This window comes from Cebidichthys violaceus, unplaced genomic scaffold (genome assembly GCF_023349555.1).
Source record: "Cebidichthys violaceus isolate CVI_PGR_0920_01 unplaced genomic scaffold, fCebVio1.0.p SCAF_13, whole genome shotgun sequence".
Taxonomy (NCBI): domain Eukaryota; kingdom Metazoa; phylum Chordata; class Actinopteri; order Perciformes; family Stichaeidae; genus Cebidichthys; species Cebidichthys violaceus.
In genome coordinates, this window is record NW_027176296.1 from 1,596,928 (window position 1) to 1,616,698 (window position 19,771).

General features: G+C 41.4%; 1 protein-coding gene across 2 annotated transcripts in view; it reads right to left on the reverse strand.

The window, feature by feature from the left end:
• Positions 1-19,771, reverse strand: part of agbl4 (AGBL carboxypeptidase 4) — a 372,526-nt gene that overhangs the window by 12,622 nt on the left and 340,133 nt on the right. For both annotated transcript variants that reach the window (XM_068707293.1, XM_068707292.1), the window contains 3 exons: positions 13,662-13,754; positions 11,186-11,300; positions 9,698-9,809 (listed from right to left, as the gene is read on the reverse strand). In XM_068707293.1, the coding sequence (XP_068563394.1) occupies positions 9,698-9,809; positions 11,186-11,300; positions 13,662-13,754 (320 nt within the window). The remainder of the gene's footprint in view (positions 1-9,697; positions 9,810-11,185; positions 11,301-13,661; positions 13,755-19,771) is intronic.

Genomic DNA, 19,771 nt, shown 5'->3' on the forward strand with positions numbered 1-19,771 from the left:
ACAATATGCATAATAGCACATACTTTATAGTGTGATCCATGTTATTGTGTAGTGTGGAATTGGGCCATATATCTAGCAACTCTATGAATGGAATTTACTCACACTACATCAGTGTAAATGACGCTCTAGTTACTTTACATACACCACCATAGAACAATAAAACTAAATTAAATTGTCTTCAGGTTGTTGCATAACTTAAATGTACTACAATAAACTGTCCAATGTAGCTGCATGTTAATTAAGATACTTAACTACCTAACCACAGAGTTACATGTTTTTATCTCGCTTGTATTTGCATGTGATATTGATTGATCTACAATCTTGCTATATATCTAACTGTCTAAAAAAGCTGGTGTATTCTTTTAACTCCAATACCAAACCCTAAACCTTAAACCTAAAGCTGGGTTCTGAAGACTAGCAAAAATTACCTCACTTGGCAAAAAACCTCCTGACCCCTTAACTCGGGAGCAGCACCAACTAGCATCCCTTCTCTCTCAATCTTATCACTCCATTCTCCTCCTGGTTTTATCCTTCCACTTCTTCCTCCTCTTTATCTCCCTCCCTCCCTTCCTCCCTCTCGCTCTGCTCATTACACATTCACCACCACACCTTGTTCCCTGTGGGTCGTAAAAAGAAGAGGAAGGGAAGAATGAGAGGATGGAAAAGGAGAGGGAGCGATATTGGGAGATGAAGGGGAGGGAGAGCAGAGAGAGGGAACAACAAAGACGGACAAAAGACAAAGAGAGAAAACGATGCATGTGGGTTTGTGTGTGAGAGAGGTAGAGGAGCAGGGAAGAGCACACAGAAAAATATATAGAGATGCGGGTGCAAAGAGAGAGGAAATAAGCACATAAGAGAGAGCAAAAAGGAGAGAAAGACAGAGAGAGATACAGAGAGACATAGAGATGTGTGTCGGGAGGAGTAGAGAGATTGACAGGAGAGAGAGAGAGAAAGAGAGAGAGACAGGGAAGCGGTGCTTGGGCGGCCCGGTCGACGCAGTGTGCCTGTGTTTGAAATTCCGCTCACAGCCAAAGCAATTTCCTGGCGGTGGCTGTGCTGTCAGCTGCTTGGCTGGCTGGCGGTGAAATATGGTGGCTGGGAGTCGGCCGCTAGCAGCCCCCGACAACCTGATGGATGGAGCCCCAAAGGAGAGGAACAGCAGCAGGAGAAGGTGGAGGAGGAGGGGAGGTGGAAGAGGACGGTGTGAAGGGAGGAGGGAGGCAGAAACAACAGAAAAACAAACACAAAAAAAGAGCAAGAGGGAAAAAAGCTAAATGCAGTCAACTGAGCAGTAGACAGTCTGAGAAATACATAAAGAGACATTAAAGGGAGAGTTTGATAGGGGATGGAAAGAAAGAGGCAAAGGGTAGATGGAGAAAGAGGAGGGAGGGAGGTAGTGAGAGAAGTAGACCCAGCTCCATTAGGAAGAGGAAGGAGGGTGGAAGGAGTTCCAACCAACCAGCCGGGGTCTAGACAAGGGAAACCAGCCTAATAATCACCTAGGTCTCTCCCCTGTGGAGGGCATGGAGGCTGGGAGGAGGGAGAGGAATAAAAGGAGGAGGAGATATAGGTGGATGGATTGGAGCAGGGTAATCAAAAGTGGCAAATTGCTTATAGCTAAGGTTAAGTGGTGGATGCATGTGTACATTTGGTAGAATACCAGGGAATGACAAATTCTATTTTTAATTCGGATTTTACTTTTTTAACTCATATAATCAGAATTTCCAAGGGGCTGGATTCACAATGTTAAAAAGTGGATGGAAATTACATTACTCCGTGATTGTTGAACATCTCATTTCAAAACCCCTGAAAATGCTGCGCATAATCAAATTTTTTGCTTCTTTGCTGGCATTGAATTTGTGAGGTCAGACACTGATTTTGGGCAATGTGTGATGGGGTTGAGGTCAGGGCTCAGTGCAGGCCAGTAGGGTCTTCCCACACCAAACTTTGAAATAGAGCTGAATTGATTGGTCTAATAACAGATTAGTCAATGGACGGAAAATTAAACGTTAGTTGCAACCTATTCAGAAACCTATTTCTTTATAGACCCTGCTTTGTATAATGGGGCATTGCCATGTTGAAACAGAGAAAGGTTGTCCCCAAACTGTGGACACAAAGTTCAGCAACACCAAACTAAACATTGGTCCAAATATCTATATATGCTATCGGATTAAGTTTCCACTTGGTTGGAATTAAGATGTCTAAACCATGAAAACAACAAGTTTTAAAAAATGGTTGTTATGTATGGCAAAAAGTATGGACACCGCATCTACATACCTTTGGCTCTGCAGTTTATCATGTATGAAATACAGTGTGCCAATCGACTGAGGGGAAAACACAGATTCAGTCACATTCATAAATGTTATCCAAGCCACCTGATATAGATATTTATCTTCATTTAGAGAGAAGGTGAAGGACCTAAAGCCACATGCTGTTTGTTCCCTGTCCTCATTCTAACCCAGAAGGTTTCTCCTTCACTGCTTCATGTGAAGGACAGCAGAGGAGCAGCAGTAACAACAGTATCAGCCATGGAGCCCCCACAATGTCATGTCCAGGCTTTCTACAATATTCAGTTAATGCACTGTCAATCAAACTGAGACGGTTCTGAAGGCCCAACCACTGTGATTGATGCTTCAATTAACGACCCGCTCTGACCTCCAGAATTGTTCATTTGAAATTGTAATTAAGCAATTAGGGGCAATTAAGAAACAGAGACTGCCGAATGAAAGTCAGAAGACAATTTGAGAGAGCGAGAGAGAGAAACAGAGAGGGAGAGCAAGCTGTCCAAATTAAAGCTCTCAGAGAGAAACAAAAGCCCCATCTCGCTGCAGAAACTCCAGGGAACTCTCAACTTGTGGTGAACTTGTAGTGGCCGCAAACAGTTTAGTGTAAAACCTAGAAGGTCAAATGAATGAATTTTGTCAGACAAGTACTTATCTACTGCATATTAATTAGAGCAGGGTGCGGTGAGGGCCGTAAATGCCGGGCTTATCTTTACACGGAAAGGAAAAGGAGCTGATTGAAGCAGGATTACAAGCTCCTGAATAAAGCTCCTGGCATCAGCAGCATACCTTTTGAGGAGAAGGGAAACTGCTGCTTGTTCAAGAGAAGAAAGTTGAACTTACTCGCCATGTGATGCACATTATACAACACTGAAATATTGCCTATAAAGCCTGTGGGAGGAGTGACAGGATTTTATCTGTTGTAGCTAGCTAGATAATTTAGCCAACGCTTGTTTCACAAGTTGGTAAAGCCTTAAATATGCATTTTATGACTACATACATGATATCAGGCTAAAAGACTGAGGCTAAAGCTGCATGTTTTACATAAAAGATCAGCATCCTCACCAGTCAGTTGTTGATCCATGTGGAATTAAATGCAGCTGACCTTGTCAGAAGCACTGTGTTAGGTTAAGAACATATTGTAAGCAGAATAGCAGCCAAACACACTACTTAAAAACCAAACCACTATCCTAACTCTTAATATATTGAATATTGATCTTAATAAAGCCCAATTCACAACGCTTCAACAAGTGGACAAATAGTTATGGCCGCCAAACTATAATGGGGGGGAATTAAAATCAGTCAGATCCAACCTCAAGTCAACGAGTTAAACCTGGGCAGTGAAAGCGAGAGTAGAAACCTCTCATTCACAATGCAACAACTGATGAAGTGCTCTTGAGCAGGGTACTTTTCCAGTGGAGCCACCTAGGTGTGAATTTGTGACACTGTGTGAGTCAAACATTCCCACAAAATAATGCATGAAAAGAAAAACTCAAAAGTCATTTCACTTATAGACTGTAAAACTCTATCCGACATTTCATTAGTTAGAGAAGCGTTCAGGTCACAGGTGCACATGGTTAGTGACCCTCTGATGATGCAGCAGTGACAGAACATGGCCAATAGCGTGACCTGCGTCATAGACGGGAGTAAATGACACAAAACCCTCTATCCGTCTGTCTCCGTCGCTCTCATTGTCTCCCCCCCCCCCTCCTTCCACCTCTGTACTGTGCTCTCAAATTGATGGCGGTATTTGTCTGTTTATGAACACAGAGGTGACTTGTAATCAGCCTGAACGGGCGCAGGCAGCCCTGTGCTTCGGGCCTGTTAGTGCCATATAAGCTGCCACATCTGTTGGGAAGGCCTGCCAGGAGAACAGGTGAAGGAGAATAAAAGGAGGTTGATAGGTACAGACAGGAATAGGTGGTGAGGGAAAAAAACAGCAAAGAGGAGCGGGAGGGGAGGTATTGAAAAAATCATTTGAACTATTACGTAAAAAATTAAGATAAGGTAAAAGCCTGATAAAATGCATACAAATTGCCAGCGTGCGAGAGCTTCATCTGTATCTTTCCTGTGAAAAGCCGACAATTCTGCTTCCAATGGAGTGAGAATAAAAAGAGGGCCGGTGGAGAGATTGAAACGCTGCGGGGATGATGGGGGTAAAATTGGCCGTAAATATCAGAAATGGATCAGAAATGGTTGGCTGACACCAGAGGACAACTCACATGGAGACAGACAGTGAGGGAGAGAAAAATACACAAAAAACACACAGAGATCTCCTGCTTCACACATACAGTAGAATGCAAATTTGACTTTTTAGACATGAAAGAGAGAGAAAATGAATGAGACTGTAGGAGAGGGCTTTAGGGTGTATTTCAGGTGCAAAATTCATCTAGGTGCTGTGACTGGACCTATTACATTTGTTTCAGAAATTAATTTTCAAATATTGTAAAGGTCAAAAAGAAGCCAAGCCAACAATGACCTCTTTGTCATCTTTAACAAATTATCCAAAATGGCAGTGTCAAATTGGTGGGGATATGTCGGCCAGTGATGAATGCTTCTGGTAATCAGCCAATCAAAAAGGATTCTTCTCCTGCGTTTGATAAATGAGCTAGAAAAGCAACGCTTTAGGAAGGAGATGGGTCCATTTGTTTCTTTGGCCTCTTTTCCTTTTTTTTCTCCCTCTCCATTCCTCTCTTTTCAAAACAAACAACAGGGTAGCTTGGGAACAGATTATAGCTCCTTGCATCACTGACTCTTTCAGCCATTTTCCCTGCTGACCAATGTTCAGCTGCAGATGGTAAATGATGGAATTTTATGAAACAGCTTGAGCAAGCTTGCCTTCAGATGGATAGAGAGGAAGTTAGCCAGCTTATGAGCATATATTTAGTTGCAATTCACACAATTGCTATACTTGTTCACGCCTTTATTTTACATTTCACATATTATATAAAGAATATGTGAAAGATCCATTTAAAGCTGCAATAAGCAATTTTGGACCACCGGGAGCGGAAAAACAAATAAAATCACTAACAAAACTTTGATTTACTATCAGCTTAACATCTGCTCCTATGGTTCACATGGTGGCAAATCATGGCTCTATTACACGACCAGTAGACACAATAAAACATGAGCATCCCAGTGGATCTCTTCCAGGTAGAGATGACAGGGAGTCGTTTAAATCAATGTCCAAGTAAAAAAAAATAGCAAAGCCTTTGAAAGACAGGCAGACAATTTGGTACACACACACGACATACACCACTAGTATGAAATTTATCATTTGCACTACAACAGAGTACCTTAAAATATAAAGCAGGCACAATTCCTTATCTTTCTCATGATTAACAAATCCCACGAAAAGACAAAAACCAACAATTCATGTACAGTATGTCTCTCCTATTACTTTATGAATTCTTATTGGTTAAACTCTACTTTAACTTAGAATGTTTAAAACATAAAAAAAGGTTAAATAATCTAAATATAAAACAACTGCACTTTTTTAGCACCCACTACTCAAACAGTATAGTTAACAATGCATTTGTCAGCCCGTCTTGAATGCACTCTAACTTGGTAATTATTTTAAGCTGTGGAGTTATACACATGGATTTCGGTCGCTGACCATGAATTGCCATCATTTTCAATCACTATCTGCCTCGTCTCAAGGTTGGATTCACAAAGATATTGGGCTAACGATATTACAGAGCAAACACAGCCATAAAGTTTTGCAGATGTAATTTACCCATTTTTGCGGAGGTAGATGGAAAAAATAATTTGTTTACTTGTTTGTATATTAAACCTTATTTTTCCTTTATTTCTTACTTGTTCTTTTGTCATATATTTTCAAAAATGACATGTAGGGGAGCTTTATTCATTTATTTTTCATGAGACGACTGCCATTGCATCCTGTCACTGCAACCCATAATAAATGAGTTTGAGCAGAGCATGACGATGCCTTCGCCTGGCAACAATCACTGCCGCCATGATCACTGGAAAGTCTGGGCGTGACACCCTTTATCAATGAACTTCAGTTACCACTAACTCACTGAAGACGCTATTAATTTCATTCTAACTGCATGTGGCTATTAGCGCTGATCTTTAGGAATTGGACTATTTTTGCAGTGAGGTAGACTGAATGTTGTGTGGAGTGACGAAGGTATGTATTTGATGCCAAACTGTAACTGTAAATATATTTACACAACCGTTCCAAATGAGCTGGCTGATGGAAATTTAAGTCACTGATTTTAAAACATAATTTCATGTTCAGGACAGAGTTTGTATAAACACTAGTGAGTGCAAATGTTGAATTTAGATACATGTATTTTTCAAATAAAGGTTTCAAGCCATCACTAGCAACACAGCTTAGATTGCTCCTGCAACAAGCTTTGATTTAAATGGCACTTGTCTCAGAACTCGCAGCCAGTTATTGAAGTTATGGCCTGAACAGAACAAGGAAGTTATTTTCCCAGCAGAAAGAGAGTGCTGCTGAATTCACAATGATGGAGAATCACTTTGGAGTGACGAGGGAGTCTGTCACAAGAATAGTTGATGGGGTTTCAAACTGAATGGGCTCCTTTGTGCAACGGAGGGCAATGTGACTTTGAATTATGATGCTTTATGCACAAAACTGTGGGTATCTAAAGGAGTAAAGAAGTCGTGGTGATTGACAAAAATGAATGGTCAGATTTATGTACATAAAAGCACAAAGAAAATTTGCACTGCACCTTGAATTCAATTAGCGTTCACAATCTGCATTGGTTTTACTAAAATGAAGAACATCTCTAAAGATTACTTTAGGGATAGACTTACAAAGACTAAACAGCCCACAGATGATGCCAGCATACACCGATTTTAGTCTTGACACTAGAACTCAGTAAGCACAGTTGACAACACACTGAAAGACTGTTATTAGAGTTGTAGTACTAGGCAATCACTCAAATCATGCGAGAGCATGAACTCATGTGGTAAGGTGCCTAGAGATACACGTCTACTGTTTCTGCTGCAACCAGGATAGTCTGTCAAGCTTAATGATCATCTACAGGGGAGGCCAAGTACAATTACGGTACATTTTATATTCTGAAGTAAGGGCCGTGGTTAGGTTATGGTTTACTTATCAAGTTATAATTATCTAGTATGTTGCTCTGGAAAATACATTTCTGTGTGATAAATCTTGAATTCATCAGCTATCATATAAATATAAACAGGAAGCATTGAAACATAATTACAGTCTCATGCCTACGTCCACATTTAGCTTAAAAATTAAAGCTGTAACTACAAAAGACGACGACTGTGCAAGAGAAGGATTATTGAAATGTGTAGTAGTGAATGGAGAAAAATTGTTTACTCTGACCATACAGATTTACCTTTACAGCAATGACAAAACAGGGCTGCTAATAAAGCTATTTAACGAGCTTGTGGCCCCCAGTCACTTGCCAGCCACCTGTGTGAGTGACTCACTGCATCTGTGGGAAGTGTTCTCCACACTTGAGGCTGGATACCTGAATACTGTTTCAGATGCATCAACATCATTAAGTATATAGGCTACTGTCTTTCTCTGGCAAGTTTGGTTAATGCGTCCGTGTTTGATCCAGGACTACCAACCTCTTACTTGCAAACTCCATTTTTTTGGCACAATTGTAGGGTACAGTATGAAAAATCTCCTGAAAATTGATAATGACCTCCCATTCCAGCTTCCTCTCACTCTCCTAGTTTTTAAACAGATGACCACACTGAGTTAGTGGTTAGTAAATGGGCCACTGTAGCTGCGGCTGATCTGCTGTTAATGGAGTCCTCCAGCAGAGCCCTCCAACCCTGGTAGCCTCATTAGACCCTATGCCCGCTGTGTGAAATGAGCATGAATGGAGGGCAGCAGCACAGAGCCTCCTGGCTGCAGAGTTGGCATTGAGACTGGCATCTGGGAGCCCCAGACATGAGTAGTGTGTCTGATGGGATTAACTGGCTGTGGCGAGAGACAGACAGAAGAGGAGATGTTGTCCAAGCCTCCAAATTAACTCTGCAAGACTAAAGGCAATTGTCAGGAAAAAGGGGGGGGGGGCTACAGGAGGACAAGTGCTGGTGGGATGGTTACTAACAGCGAAGGAGAAGGAATGGGAGGCATCTGACCAGCGAGAGTGGACTTAGGAAACATATGGCCCAATACTGTGTTGACTTGAGGCTGCACTCACCCAGCCAAACGCAAAGTCACTGTGGTGGCAATTAACTAAGTAACTTTTATTAGGCTATAGCAAGATTTGGTAAAAAAAAAAATATATATATAAGAATAAAAAAAGAATATATGCCAGGGCATATATATACACATACTGTATATACAGGCAATGACTCAGTGGTCTACAACCTCTTTTTGCTTGTGGCCTTTTACTATGAAGCAATGTCTACTCATGAACTCTTGGCCTGAAGAGGTAAGATAAGATAAAAAAAATTCAGCAAAGATTGGTTAAAATATATACAACTGTGTTTTGTTTTGTTTTCCTACCCCTGTAATCATTTTGTGACCTCTTAGATTCATCCCGACCATTGAGAGGGGCTCAACCCCAAGGTTGGGAACCACTCCTCTATATAATGGTGTGATTGATACAATCTATTGTAAAAGTATGCATCTGAGAGATAAAAAAATACCTATACTGTCAGGGGACACTTTCACTTGAGAACACCTGTATGTATGTGCACTGCGGCATTCTCGTTGTGTGATGAGTGAGTATGTTCGTGTATGTGTATGTGTCTGTTTGTTCAGGATGTGTATGTGTGTGTTTGCGCATGTGAGCGTGTGTGAATGACAGCCATGAGTGGATCACCCTGCCATGACAGAGTCTATCGATCAGCGTGTCAGTGCCGGGGGAAAAGGTTAATCTGCCCGATGCCAGCCCTGCGCCTCACCCCATCTCTGGCCTGCCCTGCATCCCGCCCCGGCCCGCTCCCTCTCTTATCAGGATTAGAGGAGTGTACAAAAGGGCAGAGTATTCCCAGGATACACACTGACCTTCAGTAATCCCACCAACCTGCCGCTCTGCTTATAATTAACATCAGGAACAAAGAGAAAAATCCCTGGCCTGCCTCTGACACGTTCCTCTGACTGAAAGACTAAAACTGTAGACGGAAAAAGTTACAGTAGAGTCAGAGACTGAAAGCATAGACTTGCTTCAGCAGTGTGTTTTGAATGGCCAGGAGAGCCAAGCTGACATTCTAGAGGTGCTGACTTGCCTATCCCTGCTCCCCAGTGCAAAAACCCTGAACACAGATTGGAGGAACATGCTGAACCAAGCAGGGAGGCAGAAAACTGTTCTTGGGACCAGCAGACATTACTATGGTGAAGGAATGTTGAGCACAGTATGGAGGACATTTGTGCATTTGTGTGTGTGTACATGTGTGTGTGTGTGTGGGTGTGTGCATGCTTGCTCGCTCACCGGGTCTTGGTTCATCTGCACTATGAGCTGTTTGACAGCGTGCAGCGTGGGTTGGGCCCATGGAGAGGGATCCTGCCAGTGGCGATTCAGGTCGAAACCCATCAGAGAACACCTGTATACACACACACACATGCACACAGCTTTAATGAAAAACTACAATGTGGTCCGGCTTACAAAATATATTGCAAATGATTAAAGGTACCCTGCAGAGTTTTTGACCACTTGTAGTGCTGTGGAGCAAGTTGTATCTTGTGCGCACAAACATATCCTGCCAATAGTTTCACACCATTTCACTGATCGACAGTTGGTGGCATAAATAAGCAAATAAATTCACCAACAAATGCAAGGAAAAAGTAGACTGTTAGAAAACAAATGTGAATGTAAATATCTCTGTGTCCAAAATCAGTGCTTCATTCGCTCATTCAGACACTGGGTAGTTTAATACAGAGTGGTGTATCAAGATCACAGACTTCTGAATGACAAGTTATAGAGTGATAGGGTCACCCAAAGGCAATTTGCATGGAAGGTTGTATTGATGTGAACAGGTACTATATAGAGGTGGATTGCTATCTGAGGTGTTACTATCAACCCATATTGCCATAATGGAACGCTTGCATGTAAAGTTGCCCACTGAGTTGCCCTATTTGTTGTCATGTGTATCTTCAACATTTAAGCACTTGGTAATTGTACAGGAGTTACTGATACTGTAGAGCAACTGTGCAGAGCAGCCAGCCATGAACGAAATACTCATCCCGGGTTAACTGACATTGATTCTTTGCTCTGCATGTATCCATTTCAGTCTGTTCCGCACTGCATCCTGCAGGGAAAGCTGTGTGTTTGTGTGTGTGTATGTGTGTTAATTTGTGAGAAAGAGATGCATGCATGTGTATAAATGAGCATGTGTGATTGGTGAGGTGAGGACTGTCACTACTCACGGTCTGCCAATACACTGCTCATCACCACTCAATGTGAAAGCAAGCTAATGAAAATAGCCTTTATGCAGTCACCAATCACAGTCAACAATATTATAGAGATTGTCACAGCAACTGAGATTCCCTGTAAATATTTTTGGTGGCAGTGACAAGCCCCCACCACCAGATGGCACTCACAAACACACTGGGAGCAGGCTGCCGATGCTTATCTCAGTGTGCATTAGTATTCCTGGGGCTGAGCCTATTAAGTAAAAGGCAATTATGAAGAAGGGAAAGAGAAGAGAGGAAAATAGAGGAGAGGAGGAGGATGCCCACAGAGCTGTGGCAATAGTGTTAAAAACAGAGGATGGACAGAGATACTGGCAGAGAGAACAGCCCTACAGCTAAACACTATCTTCTAACAAATGCACTGCTGTGAGCTATATGAATTCATTAAGCTCCATAAAGATGGAGTTAAGAGAATATAATCCCACGTAGGGTTTAAAACAATGTAATGTGGGAATTAAAGGCAACAAAACGATGCATCCAAATCAAGAATTAAAATATGTTTGTGTACCTGTAGTTGCCCAGGTAGACTCCATCAGGATTTAGCATGGGGACGATCTTGAAGATCACATGATCTCTTAGGATCTGAGCCACAGGATGCTGGCTTACCAGGAAGTCGATCACACCTATCAAACACACATACATAAATCCACTCACACAAACCCACATAGAGGGAAATAGACTTGAAAAGAAGACCGAAGACGGGCTGGCAGTTAATTGAGTTTTGAGAAACAAAAGGAGAGGGAAGGACAGCGAGGGGGCATCGTCAGAATCGGGGGAGGAATAGGAGACGTCAAGCCTAAATCGATACAAATGGAATGGAGCTGACGGCGCTGGAAAAACAGACAGCACACAGCGGGCTAGAAACCAACTCATCTGATTCATGATGATGTACACACACATTGAAATACACTTACACACAAACTGAGTCGTGGGTAGATTAGATAGATAGATAGATAGATAGATAGATAGATAGATAGATAGATAGATAGATAGATAGAGAAAGAGACAGACAGACAGACAGACAGACAGACAGACAGACAGACAGACAGATAGATAGATAGATAGATAGATAGATAGATAGATAGATAGATAGATAGATAGATAGATAGACAGCCAGGTAGATAGAGAAAGAGGCAGACAGACAGATAGACAGACAGACAGACAGACAGACAGACAGACAGATAGATAGACAGATAGATAGATAGATAGATAGATAGATAGATAGATAGATAGATAGATAGATAGATAGATAGATAGATAGACAGATAGATAGATAGATAGATAGATAGATAGATAGATAGATAGATAGATAGACCCATTACCCCACCTCTATGTATCAGACCCTTCCTCACAAACGCCATCTCTACACCTCGTTAATGTTAATGGACCTTTCTCAGTCTGCCTCACTGACTCAGAGTAGTGGATAGGGACCACCGCTAAAGGTAAGGCCGTGCCCTCCGTCCCTTTATCGCACTAGCCCCCCCCACCCCTTCCGACTGGCTCCCTATAAACATGGAAGTGGGACCCAGAAGGAGCGAACCTGCCCACTCACCTCAGTATGAGCAGGAGAAAGGGAGCTAAAAGTCATTAAATCCTGCTAAAACTGTTGTACTGCACAAGGAGACAATTTCCCAAAGGTTCTCAGTTTCAAACTGTTTTATTAGTTTTGAGACAAAGCAACCCTATCATATCCTCAGATTGTATTTCCTAAGATATAATATAGAGGCACAGGTTCTTGTATCTATTCCTGTAACACTCAGACATCTACGGTTTAGCTGTGGAGCATATGTCTTAATGATGAATTAACAAGAGAAATTTCATATGTTCATGTTGAAGTTCATACAGTATGTTTATGAGAACATTAAAGGTGTGCTCCTTGTGTTCAGTGTTATACCTAATACACTCTGTATACTAAGCATGGGAAGTACTGAGCCCTTTAAAAATAAGTTGTATAATGTGACTTGTGGCTCTGGAGGGAGCTTTCTAAAGTTACAGTACAGAAATCTGTCAAAATTATAACTGAAAAACTGTATTGAAAACGGGATTATGCACTCAAAATATGGGGGCAATTATTACTGCCATTGAGTTGCATAATGTGGGATCCAGAATTTTTTAGGAACTTAAAATCGTAATAGCTCTGTCTCTGCTACACTGTTTTGAACATTATTTTTCTAATGTCACTGACAAGTCACCCAACTAACTAATTTGCTGGAGTGCTCCTTTAATCTGGAGGAAAAGGTCTCAGTAGCTACAGCATTTTACAGTTATGCAGGTAAACTATACCTATAAAATGCAATGCTTTGTTTTATGTTGTGCTTTATATCATGACTTGAAAAAGAGGTTATTCAAAAATATTTTGGTGAAAGAAAAAAAGAAAAATGGTCCCTATTCCATTGTACTAAGCTTGCTGTTTGTAAATTACTTTATCAACTAATTACGAAACAACCAACAGCAGATCCATGCTGCATGGCTAAGTTACAGCTAGCTGGCTAACCTTAGCTTAGCTTACGGTTAGCTAGTTAGTAGATAGCGATCATTAGTTCTACACCTTTTCTTTGTAATCAGTCCACAGGCTGCTATAGGCAGCCAAGAAAGTCAGGGAATGTCTCAGTTTTTTAGTTACGTTACAATCACTTTACACGTTGACAATACAAAGTGGACAATACAACGTAATTAATAGTCCTACGCGAATGAATAGTTTATATATTTTAGGTTACTATTCTGTATCGTGTCTTTTGTATAAGAACATGTATATTACATCTTTAATTAATCTTTAAGTCTTTATTTGTATGTATTATAGTGCGTATGCCATCTGAGATGGTCCATAAATGTAACTTTAGTTTCTTTCAATAGCAAACAGTAACAAGAAAGTGTTCCTAAATATAGTAAATATGTTGAATATTACTCTGACTCTTGATTATGTAAATAAAAATGCACATCTACTTTTTCATATAATGCACACCAACCGAACATTTAAACTTTACCTTGACAAATAAAGGAGGCAGGAGACTCTCCAGGGTGAACACGAGATGTAAGAAAGACCAGCTTCTTCTCCCGGTCTGGATCCAGATGTTCTGCTGGGGGAGGGAGGAAAGAGAGAAAGAGAAAGAGGGAGGAAGGGTAAAGGTGTAAAGAAGAGTAAAGACAAAGGGAGAAAGAGGTTGTGTTGTTAATGCACAAAGTCCTAGTAGATGTGTAGACAGCAATTTTAAAACTCCTCAGTTTTAGATAAGATTAGAATATTAGGCCATTATCATAGTATCAGAGAGATCATAAGTCGCCCATTATAGTCCAGTGTGAGAGGCTGGGTGAAAACACACACTGACCTGGCCATCCATTTTTTGCCAGACACACATGAATCAAACATCAAACCAACACAGGGCACAGAATATTCAACTGGGCAAGGTGAATTATACATCTACAGAGGTCGGGATCAGCCGGCAACAGGTGTGACCTGATAGAGGTCTTCTTTGATTTGAGTCTGCAGGTCTGGCTGAAGACTTATTTCTGGCTAGACTCTTCTCTACTCCTGCTCTTTTAATCTGCTGAACAGATGAGTGAGTCATGGAGACTTTTCTTGAGCATTTTCAGTCACTCAGTTGGTGGATTTTTGCATTAATGATGCTCCATGAACCTTTCAACATACCTGTCAAACCTGAAAATGTTCAAATCGAGAGATTTTCCAACGCAAAGTGAAAGGTCATGGATTCTTACCTCAAATCAATAAATGTTTTTCTGCATTCTGGAGATGTGAGTGCATAAATCTAAAACCTCTAATTACAAGAGAATAATCTCAACTGTTTCCAAATTGTATTTGACACCTGCTGTGGCGAAATGTTAACCTCTTATATTACTGTAGGTAATTTGAGGATCATTCTCGCTCACATTCCTCAAATACTGTACAATAGACAGACTAAATAACATGAAAACAAACAGTCCACTCTGCATTCCCAGCAGTTGGCAAAGTTGAAAACCACAGAGGTCAAATATTTGCTGTTTTCTTGGCCAGTGTTTTCCCTCTAATCTGCTGTAGCTAATGGATGAAAGTGATTGCGTGCCTCATCACTATACACAAACTTAATATCTTATTGATTCCTCCACCAGCTTCTGCTGAGCAAAGAAAATGCTAATTAGCAACAGGCTATGCACCTTTCCTTCTCCTTAATTCCAATTTAGCCTCACAGCGGTGTGTGTGCGTGTGTGCTTCTGTGTGTGTACATGGTGTGTCAGTTTGAGTGGTTAGGGGTCGTAAACAAACAAAAAAAAGCGTTGTTCCATTTAAGTACTCTCCCTCTGATTTTATTTCGCTTTTCTCTCCCTCTGCCCTTCACAGAGACAAATGGCTTTGCCATTCAGGAGTCTCCGTGGAGCGGGGCGGGCCGTTTGTTGTAAATGTGAGTGCTTGCGGTTTGGCCGGCCGCTGGGTGCTCGGTGGCTGTGAAATTCCATCACTTAGAAATTCTACTTTGGCCTCGACCCCAGGCCACCACAACAGCTCCTGATACAAGAACACACACACACACACACACACACACACACACACACACACACACACACACACACACACACACACACACAGTACAAAGCTGCAATCACGAAAGAAAAAAACAAAACATGGACAGACATACACACAGCCTCCCTACAGTAAAACCAAGAACCCAGAAAGTTGAGAGCCAAACCAGAGGCAGCTGCCAAGGTCCCGACTGTCAGGGAATTCAACCATCGTGGCCATGCTACATTTAGTCTCAGTGCTAGTGTGCCCTTGCTGCTTCATCAAAACAATCTCTTACAGCAGGCTCCTGGAGCTTACAATGGATTCACTGTTTATACCACATAGTTGTGTCAGTGTGTGTGTCTGTGTGTGTGTGTTTGTGTGTGACTATATCTCCTCAGGGCTCTCACAAATGCTCCCAGAGTAGTTGTTGTGTTTATGTGTATCTCTGCATCCCTCTGTATCTGGCTGTGCTCAGCCAAGCATTGTAGCACAAAATTAAGTCCTGCTATTCCATAGGCACCCCAACGCCCAGAGGGAACCAGTACTATACCAACGACCATAGCTCGGCTGTATGTAAGGCACAATCATGGCTGGGGTGTGGGTGACATGTAACATGAAGGTTGGGGTCAAGTTATGGTTGAGCCCGGCGCTGCAGCAGCATCTCCCGACCTCAAGGTGTCAGTAGAGATCAGCTGGCGGGGGGCTGTCATGAGGGGGAGATGGATGAAGAGAGAAAACGCATAAAAGAAGTAACATAAAAAATGAAGGCAAAAGGATTTGACTGAAAGGCAGCGAAGTCAACACAAATTATCTAACTCTTTCCTGGGACTCCTTTTTCTGTCTTTGCACACAGTTCTTAGAAATTGTAGTTGAAGGGAAGAACAGAGTTTCAACAACAAATGCCTCCATGCTGAGCTGAATGCCAAACCAACATCACTGCCATCGAATTCATAAGCAGAAACATTAGAGTTCAATTCATCATCTTCATTTGTCCTTATTTTTGAGATGTGCAACATTTTCCCTCATTAAGTATGTTAGAATGATTGGGTTTGCATTATTCTGTATGTGTGTACATCAAGGGTGCAACTAATGATTATTTTAATTATTGATTATACTTTTGATTAGTACATTCATTATTTAGTGTATAAAATTATTGAAAATAGTCAAATATGCACAGCATAATTTTTCAGAGCCCACTGTGATGACTTGAAATTGCTTGTTCAGTTCAACTAACAGTCTGAAACCCATATATTCTATTTATATTGATATAGAACAGAAAAAAGCAGCAAATATGCACATTGGAGAAGCTGGATTAAGCCCAATCAATAATATTGCTTGATAAATGACAAGAACAATTAATCAATTAATAGTTGCAGAAAAATGTTATGTCCATCAACTAATCAACCAATCAGCAAACTGTTTTAGCACAGGTGTACAGTCATTATGGAAGAGCATACATTGGATTTGTTTGTGCAAACAGAAGAACAAGGATATGGCATTCAAAAGCGCTAGGTGAACATTAGATTGTAATATATTTTGAATAGCTTACAAGAAGATGGTGCACTTACCACTGAAATATGGCCCAAAATGTTTACAATACACTACATGTGTATCTTCTCTCCCTTTTTGTGTCCATATTGCACTAATAGAGCAGACATGCTTGTAAACAGGATGTTAGTATCAAGCTGCCCTATTTTTTTATTTTCATGCAAACACATTCTGTTTAACTTTGCAACATGAACTTTTTTGTTTTTTTATCATTATACCTACAACGTTTGCATATGCTTGGCATCCAAACATTTTTGTGACTTTAATGTCCGCCATGCTGTGACAACATTACTAACTCCTGAGAGGCCATGTCTCTAACCTTCACCTCTCCACAGTCCTCCTATCACTGCAGCTAAGAGAACATGACAAAAATACATAAAAGTATAAGAATTAGGAGGAGAAGGAGAAACAGAGTGAGAGAGGGCTACGGTAAGAGGACCGGGGCAGAGCAGGGGAGGGGTACGTGACAATGAGTGAGTGAAAGCGGCAGAGGCAAAATTTATGCCCACACTTCCAAATCAAAGTGCTCGCTCAGCATATTCCTCACCTGCCAAAGTCACGCACTGCACTGTACGGCACATTACTGCTCATTCTCTCACAGCTTGCAGAGAGGGGAGGAAAAAAATTAAAGGATGTCAAACTACGATCAGCTCTGATAAATATGTAAATTACTGGAGAGAAGAAAAGTGACTGTGAAAAACAACATAAGTCTAATGGATTCTGAAGGTCAGTCATGATTGTGCTGGTCAGCTCTTTCTGTGACAGCAAGTCTCAGGAACTTGGGGTTCGATTCCATAAGTTGTGACATGATGTAATTAACTGAGATCGTCTTCATCATTCTTCTGCAGCAGGTACAAAGGGAAGCCCTGTCAAGACCTTCTTGGAGCATCATGGCATATATTTAAATACATTTACCCACTTTAAAAGTAAAAGAGTAAGAGGCAGATTTAGCTTTTTCAAAAAAACATATATTCCATCAGTGTCCAAACTTTAAGAAATGGAAGGCTAAGGGACAACCACTGGCACTAAACTGTAACGCTATAGTATTCTTAAATAAATCTTAAATTTTAAATAGCATCGGTTTTTATATACCAGATGAAATATAGAATATCTAAACTCTTTGACACACTAAGGGGAGAGACAATCTGCTCCAGTATGCACTGCGACACACTGCAACCACAGTACACAGTGATACGATAAAAAACAATGTCACAGTGGCCACAGCTTTATAAAACATTATACCACAAGTCTCAAACCAAGGCCTCCTCTCCCCTCTCTCTGCTCTGTGGGTTTTACACAGTAATAAATTAGCCTCACTTTGGCGAGATGGCAACAAGACACGCTTGGCGTCCTGCTCAGTGCGTCATATCGAGGATGGGCGTGAGCTGTAAATTGTCACTGGCGTTGAATTTATACAGAGCCTTGGGACGAGATGCAGCACTGTGTACTGCCCAGCTGAGTGAACCCCAACAAGCATCAAAGCCCTGCACCGCTTCACACCCCCCCCCCCCCTCACTCCGCTCCACCCGCTGACACCACCCTCCGCCACCTCAAGGACAAACAGTGAAAGAGAGAGGAAGAAAGAAAGAAGAAAAAGAAAGAATGAGAGGGATGGGGCTATGCGTTGAAGTGTGGAGGACTCTAAAGAGTTTTATGATGCTACTTTTTTTGCCCAGGAATTGCCCAGGTCCCTGCCTCAAATGTTAATGTGTGTGCATGTGTGTTTGTTTGTGTCTGTAGGTGCTGGACAGCCTGTGGCGTCTCTCAGATTTATTCTGCTCATCGTATTGTGGGGATGCAGGGGCATTGCCAAGGCCTCCTAACACATTCATAAAGCATTCCCTGTCACTTCACAGACCACACATTACACAGCTAAACTGTGAGGTGAGGAGGGGAGAGAGAGAGAGAGAGAGAGAGAGAGAGAGAGAGAGAGAGCGAGAGAGAGAGAGGAGTCAAACATTGCTAATCGTCATAACATGGGGCCAAGGTGTTTTCTCTGAACTGACAAAGAAGGAAAGCTACAGAGGAGAGGATGTTTACACAGACAGGTGGATGGACAGAGACTCAGGGGATGATTGATACAAAGACAGAGGACAGCGAGGGGGGAGACAGAAAGACAAACCGTGAGACAGAGGTGAAAAGCAAACAAAGAGAAGCAGAAGATCAACAGAACAACACATGAAACTTTACTGAGCTCTTTCACAATCACCCCAACTTTAAAAAAATCTATTTTCTTCTCTGGTTCTCACCACAACCTACAAACTGCAACTCATATTTGATCTCATCTTATCAAATCACTGTTCAATTATACGTTTTGTAAGTTGTATTTCCCAAAATGAAGCCCTTAACATATTGGACTAAAAATCTGGTAGGGAAATATACTGAATACTAAAAAAAATGTGTTGACTTAAAAGTTATAAAAACAAAAAGGTATTGAGTAAAAAAATACTCTGCCCATGAAATACCCACCATTTATAAGTTAGTTATTGTTTATCATTTCAATTGTGGAATGTAAACTCCCCCAGGAAATTTGGACAATAAAACCCTCAAAAAGTAAAAGTGCAATGTTCCTCATAGAAGCAACAGCCCTGGTAATCTAGCTGTACACAGCAGCATAGTATGCATACAAATGTTGTTATCTTTTTTTTTTTTTCATTCATCATGATTGTACTTACAGTGCAAACTTTCTACAACCTGCTATGGAAAAATGTACTTATATGTACTGCAATTATAATTATAGTTATGCTAAAAAACTATTTTGATTAGGACAAATGGACAGAAGAGAAATAGACAAATGAGACAAGAGACAGAGAGGATAGAGAGGCACACTGGGTGACACCACTTTGATATATCTGTTGGGTTAAGTCACCTCCAGCACCTCTCTACACCTCCGTCCCGTCATCTCTACTCATCTTTGTACCCGCCTCCCTCCTTCACTTCCTCTCTGTCTCCTTGGCCATCGTAGCCATCTACAGTAGGATGTGTGCGTAGCTGAAGAGAGCAATCAAAAGACGTGGTGGTCAGAAATGTGTGTGTGTGTGTGTGTGTGTG